The sequence below is a fragment of the Dermacentor andersoni genome, chromosome 3 (genome assembly GCF_023375885.2).
Source record: "Dermacentor andersoni chromosome 3, qqDerAnde1_hic_scaffold, whole genome shotgun sequence".
In the NCBI taxonomy this organism is placed as follows: domain Eukaryota; kingdom Metazoa; phylum Arthropoda; class Arachnida; order Ixodida; family Ixodidae; genus Dermacentor; species Dermacentor andersoni.
Genome location: NC_092816.1, coordinates 205,714,173 through 205,730,464, shown reverse-complemented (window position 1 = coordinate 205,730,464; position 16,292 = coordinate 205,714,173). Strand labels below are relative to the sequence as shown.

At 44.3% G+C, this 16,292-nt stretch overlaps 1 protein-coding gene across 1 annotated transcript in view; it reads right to left on the bottom strand.

Moving 5' to 3' along the window:
* Positions 1-16,292, bottom strand: part of Osbp (oxysterol binding protein) — a 77,036-nt gene that overhangs the window by 5,856 nt on the left and 54,888 nt on the right. The window contains exon 8 of the mRNA XM_050172674.3: positions 13,142-13,283. Within this exon, the coding sequence (XP_050028631.2) occupies positions 13,142-13,283 (142 nt within the window). The remainder of the gene's footprint in view (positions 1-13,141; positions 13,284-16,292) is intronic.

Below are 16,292 nucleotides of genomic sequence, written 5' to 3'. Positions count from 1 at the left end.
AGATGCATAGTTTATGATGCCATGGTGTATTTTTTTTATTGGCAATAAAGTTTACGTGTGAAAATAAATGATGAAACTTATTTTCAGAATGTCCCTCATACAACCTCAATATAATGAAGTGTGTTTGTACCCGATTTCAATATAATTAAATTTCACGGCTGCCGCGATGAATACCGAGATAATAAACCGAAACTTCCACGGAGGTCAATGATGAAGTGCTTTAATTACAAGCAGTTGCTTACGTAGAACAACCACCCAAGCAGAGAAGCATCACGTTCAGCATAAATCCAAGTGCAATAAGATCCTATTGCACCCCGCGCACTGTATGCTTTGGGTGTGAGTGAAACCGTGCGAGGGCGAGTCAAGAACGATGGTGGTTTGAGGAGTGCCGTGTTCCTGATCAAGCAAAGGGAAAAGGTTGGAGGGGAGCGAGCTTGTGGTAACTCAAGTGCATGCGAGGGGCAGAACGAGGGGGAGTTGGGGGCAGGTTGGCAAGCGTCTCCTTTGCTAGCGCGGCCATGGCTGTGCATGGCTGACAGCGTGGCTGAGTGCATACACAGCCTGCGCGCCCTACTTTAGAGTTAATCCGTTGCATGTGCAACGAGCGGGCATGCCGAGATGGCGTAGCATTGTGTGCACAACCTTGCTGTATGTTTAGCACTGGTGGTTGTATTGTCTCGTGTTTCGGAGACGCGTTGAAGCAAGAGGCAGAAAAAGCATTCGCTCCCCCATTGTCGGCGCTCTGCATGATAGCGTCATCCCACTGCGGGCTACACTATCAGCCGAGGAGACAGCGTGGACAGAAAAGTGAGGCTGACTTCGTTTCTTATCGTCCATGTGAAGATATCGACATGGCATGAAACTGTATCTTTCATCACGGACTCTCAAATTCTACAAAACAAATTTGTTTTCTCATTCAAATCTGCCTTTTCTGATTGCCCGATAGGTCAGAAAATTTCACAGTCCTTTCGGTGTGAGAAAAATCCATCGGCGAATGTACTTATTCGCATAAAAGGTTGAATTTGAACACAACAAAAATTCCATATAAGGAAGCGAAATTGCTGATTTTACCGACTTCGTTATATAGAGGCTTAACAGTACGCTGACATGTCTGATGCTCAGTTGCACGAAATCTCACAAAAGTGATTTATCCCTGAAAGGCATCGGGGACACAAGCAGCACACTTTGTGATGTCAGCATCAAAGTAGGTTAACAAAATTTTGACAGTAAATCTTTGTTGTTTTGCGCCGCATTACCTGTCTGTGCTGTATCATTTTGCAACAATGAAATTAACATGAAAGCTCACTTTTCCCACCAGTTTCATTATTGCGGGCTTCAGCTGTAATGCAGCCTAAAATGTGGTCCATTCACGTGGCTGTTAGCCACTCTTCTATGAACCTCTAACGTCAACTGGTGTCACTGACGTCACGTCAGGAAACAATAATTCCTGATACTTTTTGTACGAACCCTGTATAATGTACTTCACTCGAAGCCATCGAGGGTCTCACCTTCTGATGCAATAAAAAAATTCAGCTACTTAGGCCGGCAGCATCGCTGGGTCATCGTTGTCAAATAGCCTTTGTGAGACGTAGACATGTTGCTCGCATTGCCTCTGTGGTATGAAGTGATGGGGGAAAAAAATCTCATATTGGTCGCGTGTAGCAGCAGCAGTAGCATTCTCAAGCACGCATCTAAGCAAACTTCCTTGGTTTCACAGGCTAGCTGCATCGGCTGTCCTTTGGATAGCTGTGGTGACTACCTGGCTGGTCATCCTTGCATCGTACACGTGCCTGCGTGGCACTGACTACCCTGCTGATCTCGGAGCGCACTCCGCTGAAACCACCCTCAAGCTGCACTCTATGCAGTCTGGATTCCTGCCATAAAAGCCGTCCCGGCGAGAGCATCACTGTTGTAGCAGCAGCAGTTGCATTCTCAAGCACGCATCTAAGCAAACTTCCTTGGTTTCACAGGTCGGTTGCTCTTATTCTCTATATTCTTTAGAATTTCTCAATTCCTGCAACTGCTGCTGCTACTGTTGTTGCTGCTATCGTTTTTCTCTGCTTCTGTGCTCCCATTGTGTTCACTATTTAGCCATCCTCGTAATGCTGACAAATGCTGAACTTTGTAAGCGAATGGACAAGCTAGAAGCTATATTCAAACATCGGTTGAATGAATTCGTCAACCGGCTTGTTATTAGCATACAAACTAAACTTCAGGACACAGGCTTAGACGTCGGTGCGATGAGAACTGAAGTTGGTCGCATGGATGACAGCCTAAAGCTTCTAAACGAAGCAGTCAAGTCAACCCGATCTCAACAGCTTGAGTTACCTGCGGCAAACCGCGTTCTGAAAGCAGAAAACGAGGCCCTTCAAAGGAAAGTCGCGGACCTTCAGCAATACTCAAGATTAAATAACTTGGAAATAAAGGGGTTGCCCTCAGTGGCGTAGCCAGAAATTTCGTTCGGGGGGGGGGGCTCACAATGCAGCTCGGCCACCTCCTAAGAGGAAATATTAGGTCGGATGCTCCTATCTAAATACATGTAGAAGGAAAATTCATTTTTCTCGGCAACCACTTCACCAAATTTGATGAGGTTTGTTGAATTTAAAACAAAAACTTAAATTCTAGTGATTCTTTGTTTCCAATTTTCGATTTAGGTCGTCAATATTTTATTAAAAAGTGGCAAACATCAAAAATTTTCAGAAAACGAAAGAATGAAGCTTACAACTTTGTAAATCAGCAATGAAAATTTATATCACAATTCTGCAAATTGCACATAATAGTACATCTTCAGCGGACAAAATTGATGTTACACATGAGTCTCAAAAAATTAAGTATTATGGGAATAAGGCTTTTGCAGAACCCTTGTACATAACATAACCAATTCAAATAGACATATTGAATTTGTCCGCTTTGAATGGTGTAATGGATGCTGTTTACAGAACCACAATATCTGTTCTTGATGAAGACCTATTAAATTGTAAACTTCGTGCTTCTACTTTTTTTTCGGAGTTTCGAATTTTTCAAAATATTTTAAACAAAGTTCGGGCCCTAAATCAAAATTCCGCTTCCAACAGACACTAGAATTTAACTTGCTCTCTCAACTGCAACAAATTTCATTAAAAGCGATTCAAGAGTTATTTCAGAAAAGCGTTTCTGCGTTTTACATGTATCTGAATAGGCCGCGTCGGAGTTGGGCCCGAGCTAAAGCTTCCGCTTAAACAATTTGCCTAGGGATCAAATACATAAATAATAACTGTATTGTCATTACCAAAGATGCTGCAAACGAATTCTTGAACGCTACGCACTGTCAATACAAGCAAAATATGTATTTTTTCATTGAATAATATACTCGTATGTGCCAAAAATTGTGCCCAACATAACTGATGTCGATGCTTCCATGTTTCTGTCTACTTAGTGAGTAAAGAAAATATCACACGAACTTTAGAACTACACTAGTTCGAAACCAGCAAAGCAGTGCATGCCACTGATATGAAAAATGTAAAGCCCATGAAATGAACAAGTTGAGGACAAATATGGTAATGAAACTTTGTCATTCAAGATCCTTGTTTACATTCTTGTACATATGCAAGGGCCAGTGAAGAATCTCAATGACGCTGTCATTTGTTCCAATGTATTACGCCGGAGCAGCTGTCACCGGTCATGTATCGTGAGTAATTGCAACGAAATTATAGTCGCAACAGAGAGCACGTATAAAAAGCAGGAGTTCTGCAGAATATACGAGGGCCAGTCAAATGAAAGTGAGCCAATGCGAATATATGACAGACGGGATACTTTATTTAAATGTAGCCACCATGAGCATTTAGACATTTGGCCCATTGACTAACGAGTCGCGTAATTCCCGTCTCATAAACCTCCTTGGGTTGTTGCTTCAAAACGTCTGCAACCGACTTTCACGTCGTCGTCCGAGAGGAATCTGGTTCCCTTGAGCTGTCTTTTCGGCTGCCCCAAATTGTGGAAGTCGCAAGGTGACAGGTCTGAGCTGTATGGCGGATGTTGCAGCGTTTCCCGCTTGAACTTTGCCAGTCTTGTGTTAACCACATCAGCGACGTGTGGACGGGCATTGTCATTGAATGACCCCATTCGTCAATTTTTCACGTAGTTTGTTCTTGATTGCAACACGCAGCCGATCCGGCGTTTCACAATATCTGAAACAATTGATAGTCTCTCAAGATTTAGCAAATTCTATCAGTAATGGTCCATGACAATCGAAAAATAAAAGTCAGCAACATCTTTCCGGCGGAAATGACGGCATTTGCTTTCTTTGGGGGTGGTGAATTCGAATGTTTCCACTGTAAGCTTTGCCATCGTGTTTCAGGCTCGTAGTAGTGGCATGATGGTTCGTCTCCGATCACAATTGCGGACAAGAAATCGTCACCCTTATTGTGATACCGGATCAGAGAGTAAAGGCAGCGCCGAACTTCTCCGTACTCTGGCGGTGGTTCAAAATCTTTGACATCTATAGCGCCCACAAGAGCTGATAACCGAGATGTTCATGAATTATGGCGTGAACGGTGACGGTGAACCGAACCGGGACTGATGTTCACACGCTCTGCCAGTTCATCGATGCTTATCCTCCGTTCTTGTGTCATCAGCTCATCAACCTTTTCAGTTTTGTTAGGAGTGATTGCACGTTGGTTTTGGTGCGGTCTGGGATCGTCTTTGCAACTTTCACGTCCTTCTTTGAACCGTTTGTTCTAACGCTTGACAGTGGCCAATGAAACGCAATGTTCAATGTTCAATAGGACTTAGTCAAGCTGCTGACGCAGCTTTCTTCCTCAAGACCTGTCCATATTCAAATGTATATTGTATATGGGAAATAAAGCACTTACTTACTTTACTTACTTTCTTTACTTACTTACTTTACTTGCTTGCTTGCTTGCAATGTACATGGCAGCCATACGGTCACTAATTTCTTTTTGGGAAACACCTTCAGCTGTCAAAAACATCACGGCACCACGCTACTCGACTTCTGGAGCGTCCGTTACCTCTCGCAACCATGTTCAACCCAGTGTATGTGCGCATTAAAGAACATTCATCCTCACACCTGCGTGTCACTTTTGTAAATGAGAGATGCCTGTGTGCTACGCGCAGGCCTTGCAGATAACTAACAGAACCGTAATTGCGCAGGATCGGTGGGCTCACTTTCATTTCACTCGCCTTCGTACAATAGAAACGCGAAGATACAATGGAATATACAAATGCCAAGATACAGCTTGATAAAGGGCAAAAAAGTGCCACTGGAAACAAAGTACTGCATACTTGCATACTGCACGTATGCACAAAACCTCGCAACAAGATATCTAAACGTACGTATAAGTCTCCAATAAATCGACGTATCTAAGAAAAAGTCGCGGTATATGATGGGTCAAACAAGGCAAATAAACATGTTGCGCAATCACAGATTTACAGAATCCTAGATCCCTCCCCCATTCCATCCACTCCCCCCGATGTATCGCGCGCGACGGCAAGCGGCGCGCTTGCTCCTCACTTTTCTCCCTTGCGCACACAAGACTGAGCCACCATCGTCGGCTCATCCATTGCAGCCCCCCCTCCCCGTCCTTACGTGAATCGCACATACAGCATGCGGTGCGCGGTTATGATGTTATCGCGCTTGGACTTTATGCGGAACATGAGGGCGACGGCAACGGTAGGAATGCGCCTAGAGTGTCGATATAATTGCTATCGCAATAATATAATAAGAGTATCCGGCAGCTGAAGTATCCCATGGCCCATTACTTTCCGCAAAAGAAGAAACAAGAAAATCGAACTTTCACCATGCGACAATTCGCTGTGCTACAACAATGTCCTTTTCCTTTTGTGGGACGGGGGCACCGAAATGCAGAAACGCAAAGGAAAGTATTTCCACAATCGAATGCCTACTTTGGGCACCTAATTTGGCTACCGAAAGAATATCGAAGAAATCGTGAGACGTTTGGTCCACCTAGAACCATACGCATACTGCTCGGTATTCTACACCGGCTAGACGAGACTTTCTGGAGAGGTTGCGCTCAGGCGAACGCGGTGAAATCCATCGAGTCCCCACAGTGATGGCGGCCAGCGACCATTGTTTCTTCTTCTCGTCTGCTAGCTAGAAAGCGTCCAAAACTCTGCCAGGCGAAAATGCACTCGGCCAGAGAAAACCGAACGCGCACCGAAGTGCGCCGCGCGGTGGTCGGGGCAACACGAGAAAGACGCATGCGCTCTGGCTGGCTGTGGCAGCCCGCGGGTAGGGGAGAGAGAAAAAAAAATTGAGGCTCAATGTGTCCTCGCGATTAAAAGTCAAAGTTGAAAAAATTAATAAGAACGTAGTTACCTTGTCTGGCTTTAGTACTAGTCTTCACTGGATGCTTTGGCGCAGGTGGAAAAAAATGTTCATATTTTTTTATGTGACATGACGGCACGAATGAACCACCACAACGATTCTTCTCATCGGGCCTCGCTGCGGGCTTTGTCAACTTGTCTGATAGTGTGTTGATTTGGCTTGTCTCGTTGTATGGCCCGATGTACGACTTTGAAAAAGTTAATGAACCTTTGGCGTCAAATATTTATGGGAACATTAAACTTACAAAGTTCCGCAATTGAAATCTAAAGCACACGTTTGGAAATGTCAATGCACCTTCCACATCAAAAGTTTATAAAAACTTCATACCCATAAAGTTTCGGAATTGACATCCACGCGCTCCGTAGATACCATGATACAGTGTAGATTCCGCGGCCTCTGCGAAACGCCCGGCTAGCCCGTTCGCCATCAAAATGTCCTTGAAACTTTGTGCTCGGATGGGGCTGCTTGCGCTATGTGACTCCCGGTGCATGGGTGTTGCCGCGAAATCCAGCCCGAGTTCGCAATTTTTGCGGTGAAATGGCTTTTCGAGCGTTAAAAAGAAGTTCTAGACAAAATCCAGAATGATTTCCGGCGCAGGTGTTTGCTTTGGTCGGCGGTGCATGAACAGCATGAAAAAATTTCGGGGGGGGCTGAAGCCCCCCCCCCTGGCTACGCCCCTGGTTGCCCTGTACCCAGAGGGAGGATAGTACCGCAATCCTGACTGCCATCGGTGACAAAATCAACTGTACAGTCTCAGCCACTGATGTCGACACAGTTCATCGCGTACCAGCAAAGTCTGGTCAAAAGAATATAATCGTGCGGTTTTGCTCTCGATAAAAAAAACTGAATTCATGAAGAAGGCGCGAAGGGCCCAACTGAATACCCGAAGTACTATAGGGTTTTCAGGAGAGCACTCGCAGGCGATATTCGTCAATGAACATCTATCGCCAGTCAATAAGCGTTTGTTCTCCAGGACGCTTGCCTTACAGAAGGAAAAAGGTTGGCAGTTCATCTGGACGAAAAACTGTCAGATAAAAGTGCGGAAATATCCCGATAGTCGGGTATTTCACATCGCTTCTGATTCTGATCTATCTATCATTACCTAACTTTGCATAAGCCTTCCAACTTTCAATTTTTAAGTTGTGTCCAATGGCTTCGTACTTTTTACCTGAAGAACTTGCGGCTTATTTTTCCTCACACTGCCATTCACTGATCCATTTCAATGCGCGAAGTCTGCAAAAAAACATGGATGGCATCAAATTTTTTATGATCTGCCCGTCATAATTTCTCTGTTATTTGCGTTAGTCAAACATGGCTCTCCGCATCCCACAATAATTTGTATTGCTTTCCTTCTTACTCAGCCGAATACTGCCACCGTGATAACAGTAATCATGGTGGTGCTGCTATTTTTGTGTCCTCAGAGTTGCATTTTCACAGGCGATCCGACTCGACACTCAACGTGGCGAACTGTGAATCTGTCTGGGTCGAATTTGACGATACATTCTTTTCACAAGATAAGAAAAACCTAATAGCTGGGTGCATCTATCGTTTACCCTCATCATCTGTAAACGCATTTTGCTTAGCTCTAGGTAATTTGCTGCATAATTTAACATTCGAACAGAAAAATGTCATTATCATGGGCAATATTAATATTAATCTTTTAGACACATCCAACACACTACTTAATGATTACGTTAGCTGCCTCAATGGGTTCGGATGTGAAAACCTAATTACTCGTCCAACTCGTCCCACGGATAAACAGGGCACGCTTATCGACCACATATTATCCAATCTTCTTATTAACCCTGACTGCGGTGTTGTCGAAGCTTCAATAACCGATCATTACCCAACATTTGTGCACTTAACTTCTACTGCTGGCACTACCGATGCAAGCTTCACCAAAAAGAAGTTTAATTCATCAATTTTTATTGAATTAATTGCCGCTTCAGACTGGTCCCCAGTAATGGTATGCGATAACCCTGATACTGCCAAAAATACATTCTCACAAATAATTTCTAATGCTATTTCAGATTCCACGCTACTAATGAATTGTAAAAAAAACGTTTTCAGCTCCTCGTAACCCATGGTTATCCACTAGTTTGCTAAATTGCTTAAGGAAAAAAGATAACCTTTACATAAAAACAAAAAAACAGCCATTTAACACAGCACTTCACGAAAGGTATAATAAATAATCTAACTTACTAGGAAAACTACTCAAACAGGCTAAAACGACGTATTATGAAAATGAAATTAAGTCTGCAGGCAATGATGTCAGAAAGCAATGGAAAGTATTAAACTCTTTTTGGGTCTGTCCAATGATAATTCTGAAATAACTATGATACAATTGGGGGATCTTCTCCTTGATAATCTCTTGGACATTGCAAAATACTTCATTAATTTCTTCTGTGCAGATAATGAAGGGTGCGACGATTCATTGACCGAGACTTACCCCCGTGTGCCTTATAGCTTTTTCCTTCATCCTGCGACACCTGAAGACATAGTCACAGTCATTTCCAGTCTAAAAAATACAGGGCCTGGTCTTGGTAACTTCAGCCGATCTCTCATAAAAATGATAGCGTACCTAATATCTGAAATATTCTGTCACATAGTCAATCTTATCTTTTGAGAGGAATCTATCGAAGTTCTTTGAAAAAGGCCGAAATTATTCCTGTTTTCAAGAAGGGAGTTAAGCGTCTAACATCTAACTACCGCCCCATTGCTATACTTTCATTCTTTTGTAAAATTGTTGAAAAACTAATCGTTATACGCTTATCAATTTATTTATCAAAATTTCGTATCCTATCAGCAAACCAATTTGGGTTTGGGGAGGGATACCCAACTGATTTGTCATTAATGAGGAGGAGCTTGTTCAGTCGTCGTCGGAAGGCAGCACTCATAATAGAAAGATGTGCTCCTGTATCGATGAGTGCCGTGACAGGATAGCCGTCAACGTCAACGTCAAGAAGGTTGCGGTTAGTAGGTAACGTGAGCAGAGGATTTGAGGGCAGGGTCGACAACGCAGCTTCACCTCCAGAAGCTGCAGTGCCTAGTTTTCCGGCTGGGTGCGGGAGGCGACAGGCGGCGAAGAAAAGCGGCGGGGTTGGGGCGAACGAGACTGGTGGCGTCGAGGTGAGGGCGAGCGGCTGCAGCTAAGGTTTTGAGCAGGGACATCAGCAGTAGTAGGTTCATGGCGGGTGGCATAGGGTACAGAACGTCCAAAGGTGCGGGAATAAGTGGGGGCGTAAGTCCGAGGAGGTGGTGGCCATCGGTTGCGGCAGTGACGAGCGACGTGGCCAATGCGACAGCAGTGGAAGCAGATCGGCCTGTCATCAGGTGTACGCCATTCGGACGGGTTGCGGCGAGATGTGGCAGAAAAGGACTGCCGGGGACGAGGAGGGCCGCTAGATAACTGGGGAACGCTGGGTCGAGACGTGGAACACACGGTGTTCAGACCCATGTTTTCAAATTCCTGTCTGACGACAGCCTGAATCATCGCAATGGTGGTTGCTGGCGGATCGGGATGCGGCGTGGAGAAGGCTGGCAAAGAGGCGGCCTCGAGTTCGCGGCGAACAATGCGGGTGACGTCGTCACAGGTGGTGGTCTGACGTGGTCGACCCTCGCATGCTACGTCGACGTAGCAGCAGTGTTGGGTAGGCGCGCAATGTTGTTTGAGATACGGCGGCTCTTAGCCTGTTCAAGGCGACGGCATTCTTTTATAATGGCATCGATAGTCGACACGTTGCCGAAAGCAAGCAAATTGAAAGCGTCGTCGGCGATGCCTTTTAGCACATGTGCCACTTTATCTCCTTCGGACATATGATCGTCAACTTTACGGCATAGAGCCAAGACGTCGAGGATGTAGGAAACGTATGGCTCTGTAGGTGACTGAACACGAGATGCAAGAGCCTTTCTCGCAGCAGCCTTGCGCGCAATGGGGTCGCCGAACAGTTCCCGCAGTTTTTCTTTGAAACTGTCCCAACTGGTTATTTCGTCATCATGTGTTTGGTGCCACACGCGGGGGGTGCCGCCGAGATAAAAGATGACATTGGCGAGCATAATCGTTGGATCCCACCTGTTATTAGCGCTGGCATGTTCATAGAGCTTGATCCAGTCGTCGACATCCTGTCCCTCCAGGCCAGAGAACACACCTGCGTCACGATGTGGGGCAACCGTGACGACTGGAGCAGTCGGACAAGCCGAAGCCGTTGCGGAGGCGGGTTCGTCACCGGGAGGCATGGTGACAAGCTCGGTGTGCCGACCACTTCGGAGTTCCGTGGCGAGGACGGGGATCGCTGACCTCCACCAGAAATGTTACGTGTGGAAAGACACAAACGAGAGATGCTATTTACACGCTATTTACACTGGAGCCAGGCAGCCAGGCTGACACTCGCTCGTGCCGAGGGCACCGACCAACTTCTTCGTCGTTCTCGCGGCTGCTCATCTCTCGCGGAATCATATCGTAATAATATTTCTAACAGACAAGATTCGGCAGGCAATTGACACTGGAAATTTCGCTGGCACATTATTTATTGACCTTTCTAAAGCATTCGATTCACTTGTTCATAACATCCTTTTTGCTAAATTAGACTATTGGTATAACTGGCCCGGCACTGCAATTACTACGTAATTATTTGAAAGATAGATAATACTGTATCAATCCCCAGCACTTACTCGCACAATAAAACAACTAACATTGGTGTACCACAAGGATCTATATGTAAGGAACTCTCTTGTTTTTAATATACAATAACGACCTCCCACAGGGCCTAAATTCCTCTGACTGTATCCTTTACGCTGACGACACTACCATCTTCTCCTCAGACAAAAGTCCTGATTCATTAACGTGCAAGCTTAACCACGACGCGGCTAATATTGTAACCTCGTGTCGATTAAAGAGACTACACATTAATACTGCCAAATTTAACTTCGCTATCTTGTCAACTAAACAAAAGCATATCCCAGTGTATCCATCGCTAACCTTTGCTTCCCGCACACTTTATCCTACTGATAGTGTACTGTTTCTTGGTGTCATATTAGATAAACAACTAAAATTTGACAAGCATGTTTTATCCTTAACAAAGAAGGCAGCATATGGAATTAGAATATTAATTAAAGTTCGCAATTTCTTTAATATGAAGACACTCATCTCCCTCTACTACGCTTTTATTCACACGCATATTAATTATTGCATATCATCATGGGGAAACACGTATCCCGCAAATTTATCCCCCCAACAGCATACCCGAAATCAAGCAATTCGCATCGTTACACGTAGCAGCTACACATCGGAAGCATCTTCATTACTCAGCTCTAACGGCATTTTACCGTTACAGAAACTGAATAAATACTGATTTGGAATACTTGTTTATAAATATGTTAACGGAAAGCTCCCATTGCCTATAATTACTACCAGCCAGTATCCATATTCCACGTCTACCCGTTTCGCTTCTAGCAACAGCTATTTACTACCAAAACCTAGAACTAATTATGGTAAATTTACTACTAATTTTTCAGCCACACTACTTTGGAACTCATTACCGTGTCATATTAAGATATTCTCTCATTTTTACACATTCAAATCAAACCTACGTAAATATTTGCACTCAATATAACGCTTTGATCGTTATCATTATATTAATAAGTGCTTTGTGTCGTTAAATATTTTACAGCGTAAGCTAGTGACTAACTTAATATGATGTCTTTTGTGTTTGCATATAGCTGCTTTGTATTTATATATCCTACTCATTTGTAATGGGAGGTCCCCTGTACAGTCTGTTGACTAAGGGACCTCCCTCTGTATATATGGATAATCCCCATTTGTAACCTTATTATTATGCAAATAAAAGAACAAGAACAAGAGTCAGTGTGCATAGTTTTATGCACAGTAGGCCGTACTGTTGTAAGATGCAGTGACAGTAATTTTGGGGAGAAACCACGATTTATAGTCCGGAACATATGGTAACTGCAGTTCTGTGTGTTGTGTGCTTTGTTTTAAAGAGCTTTGCGGATGTCACACGCTCATATAGTTTTATGTGATGCTTCCCCAGTTGCGGCTCCAAGGTCAACTGCTCAACACATAACCCGAAAGTCCTTGGATCAAATCATAAGGAGACATGAGTGTTTCTTCTGGTGTGCTATGTAGCAACTAGACAAGCTACAGATTAGTAAAACTGATGAGAACTGCCCACAACAGCTTTACACAACTTGCTGCTACCAGCAGACTGACCCAAAGATGTGTTATCATAATGCACAATAACTTTACCACAACTGCACTTGCAATACATGCATAACTGAAATGAAACACTCATCACAACTACCATTTCTTTCTGATCTCTGTGAAGATTCATAATATTTATCACTATATCCACTACAACAGACTATAGGTCCCCATGTCCGTACATTTCAATGACTACAGTCAGAATTTTGGTACTATATAATACCAGCCTTTCATCTCAAACATTATTGAAGGGAACTTCGTTCCTGGACCCATAGCAGCAAGCGTTAGTCAACATAAGCTTCACACTGCTTTAGCGAACATTAGTGACAAAGTTCACCAAGCTTGTCTATTGAGTTTAGCTAACGCTGGTGTAAATACTGTCATTCACTCTTCGTAAACGACAGATGCAACTGTTGGTTAATGACTGTGCTAATACTGTCATTAATTATTTGGAATCCTTCTCTCCACAATGCCTGTAGCGAAAAAACCATTGATAATAAAGAGCTGCTGTTTCCTTTCTGGGTGAGAAGTGGAAGAAGGCAGAAATATCTAGACATGCAAGAATCCAGACGCTAGCTGACCTGGTTGGCCTCGTCCCAATTTCCTTCTTCCATGAGACGCTGGTCAGGCCGTAGCCGGCTGTCAGTGGGCGCCACGCCGTCTTCAGGCTCATTCAGCTGGCAGGCTAGCACCGTAAAGCTGTACATGCGCTCATACTCCTCCCTGCACACATTATTGAGCAAGGCGATAAAGAGGCCATCCATTTTTAAACACCACAACATCCCTCTTACAACAACACGCTCAAAACAATCTTCTAGGCAGAGGCAAGCACTGCTTAGAAGATCAGAAAATTGGGCAAGTTGCTTTCAGATGACACTCAGTAAACAGCACTCAACATGCAATATTACTTCTATAGTTCAAATTATAATTTTTATAATGATCTGAACACCACTGGAAGGTAGGAATCAGGAGCTAAATGAGACACGCTGGCCACACAAAAGTTTGGCGACAAACTTTGAGCTTCAAGACAGTTAATCTAGAAATCCGCTAGGTCATCTGAAGCAAGGAGGACAAAGTGAAGAGGAAACTCTACCTCGGCGTCAACTCTCATTCAAATGCATGGGAAACATAAAAATGTAGCTGAACAAAGAATTACTTTGAACAAGGAAAAATTTGATGATCAATAGTTTTCAATCACCGGAAACAACCACACAGCTGCTAGTGACTGTCGGATATCTTTGGATGCCAAGCTAAAAGCAAAATCCAAAAACATTAAGCAGTGCGACAAAACCACCGGGGGAGGGGCAGAAGACAATAATAGCCTGTTATCAAGTTGCTGGATTACAGAAGCATGGTGTCTAGCAAATTCATTAATAAGAATTCCCTGAATTTTCCATGTTTTCTATGACTTTTGTAGTAACATTTCCATGACTACAAAAAAGGAAAAAGACAGCAGCCCTTTTCTTCAACATAAATTTTACCCATCCAAGAAATTCAGCAATTCAGAAAAAACAAAACAAGGGGGAAATTTTCAGTTTGCACTGGCAGCAGGGAAAATCTAAGTACAGTAGACTTACATTGACTTGGTTATGGTTAATTAAATTCTTCTGGGTTAATCTATCTTTGAGCATGCACATGCCCAACCTTAATGGTGACCCCAGTCCAAAAGCGGCAGCCCGTGCATTGGTAGCACTAAGGGTGCAGTCAACGTTTCAGGCACACGTCATCTCCAGCCTAAAATGCCCATTTGAGGCCCATGTACCTGTGCCAAAGACACGAAGACCACAAAATAGGAGCCTTTTGTTTCTATAGTCGGATACAACTTTAGAAAAAAGGGGGCGTTTACTCCTCCGAGGCGGAGGCACACGAGCATCCACCAATGGACGCGGGCTCTGGACAAACGTCATGAGCCAGACGGCCGGTGACCCCTCCCGCCAACGGAGAAGATGGCCGCCCACGCTTCGAACTGGGCGAGGTCGCGTCAGCTCTGTGCTTCAGCCCCTCGGCAGAGTGAATTCCAGAACTGTTTGTGATGGTCTATCATGCCGGAAATATTGCTGCGAGCTTACGATGCGCCATTTGTGCCGCGTGCATTTATTCTGAGCCGTGATCTGGCGAAGGAACATTGCACTGTAGTGGTCGCCGCTTTGCCTGTAAACAGGATCCCGCAGCGACCACTACGAGCACACATCCCGCGTGCTTCTTTCATGTTGTTTTATTTCGCTCCCGAGTGAAGTTACGCCGAGAAAGTTTTCCAAGGACTGGTGCCTACGGTAGCGGTGGGTGTGTTCGTATACTGTGTCGCTGTGTTTTTCGTTGGACGGGGTGAAGTGATGGAGCAAAAACATTCTCAGGAGAAATCAGAAAAGTGTGCGTGCCACAGAAACTATTTGAAGAAGAAGCCATCAACGCAAAGATTTGTCGCCGTCAACTTAACGTGAACTATCAACAGAGAGGTTTAGCTTTTCCGGTATTCCGGTAAAACGCAGGCGGATGGGGCATTGGAGCGTTGGGGCAGAGGCGTAAACGTGAGCGGTCTGCATGGTGCAGCCACCTGGTGGCGCAGTGCTCAAACAGACAGAAACAGTTAAATGTTGCATTAACCGAGCGTATTCTTCTTCTCTGCTGGTGTAAATTTTCGGCACTGGCATAATCGTGTTGCTGCCCCAACCTGCCTGCATTTTACCGGAATACCGGACAAGCTAAACCTCTCTATTGTCAGCAGTGTGATAGCCGAGCGTCTAGCGACAGTGTTCGAGCGTTGTGTAGCACCGTCGATTGATTGCTGTCCACCAGTTCTCACTGCACGCGCAAGCTGTAGAATGCGTGCTGTGAAATTGTGAATACACAAAACCAAAAAAATATAAATTTTATGCTATTTAAAACCAAGAGTATTTATTTAAAACGACGAATGAAGCATTTTTGCACCTTCCTGCCTCGACCGTATTCTCGCCTCAGGTTTGTAATGGTTGCGATAAATGCATTGTTTTATATGAGTACTTTTTCAATAGCAACTGATTCATTTTAAGCTTGTGAAACGAGTAGTAGATACGCCGTGTACATGTGAACAAGCGCAAAAGCGTTGCAGAGCTGCTCTTTCTACTTTTGTCACTTGCAATGAAGCTAAAGAGCAGACGACGGGCAGCGTTGTGAAAGGCATGGGGTTATTTTTCTGCCGCTATCCGGCATGTGCTCTAGCACATGAGAGCTCTAATAAACCAGTCATCAAAATGCAAAAGCCTTTAGGTATTTATTCCGAAAATTACGCGTTTCAGGAGCACGATGTTTCGAGCGGGACTATTTTAGTCGCAGAGGTAATCGGCTGTCGCGCTTTGGTCATCTGGGCGGGGCCTCCCCTTCGTTCTAAAGTTGTATTCGACTATAAGTTCTCAAACTTCTGTGTGCGTAAGATTATGTGGCTAGCTTATCATTTGCAAAGCCTGTGAACAGATGGTGTCAATTAGCTGAGGAGAAGCCTTGCAGGGCATCAGAAATTTCGACCATTGTTAAGATTAGATTTATGGGGCGTGTAATCATGCCGTGAGAAAATTCGACTATTAATATTACAGCTGTAAACAAAAAACACTCCTCGAGGAAAAATACCTATTGATGTTGCACAAAAGGGCTTCTTCAAAAAAGTCAGCAACCAGTGGCTATAGCACTAACAGCTAAGAACCTGTTTGCCAATTCCAGAGGGAATATTCCTTGTTATTTCTGAGTAAAAGTGCAGAA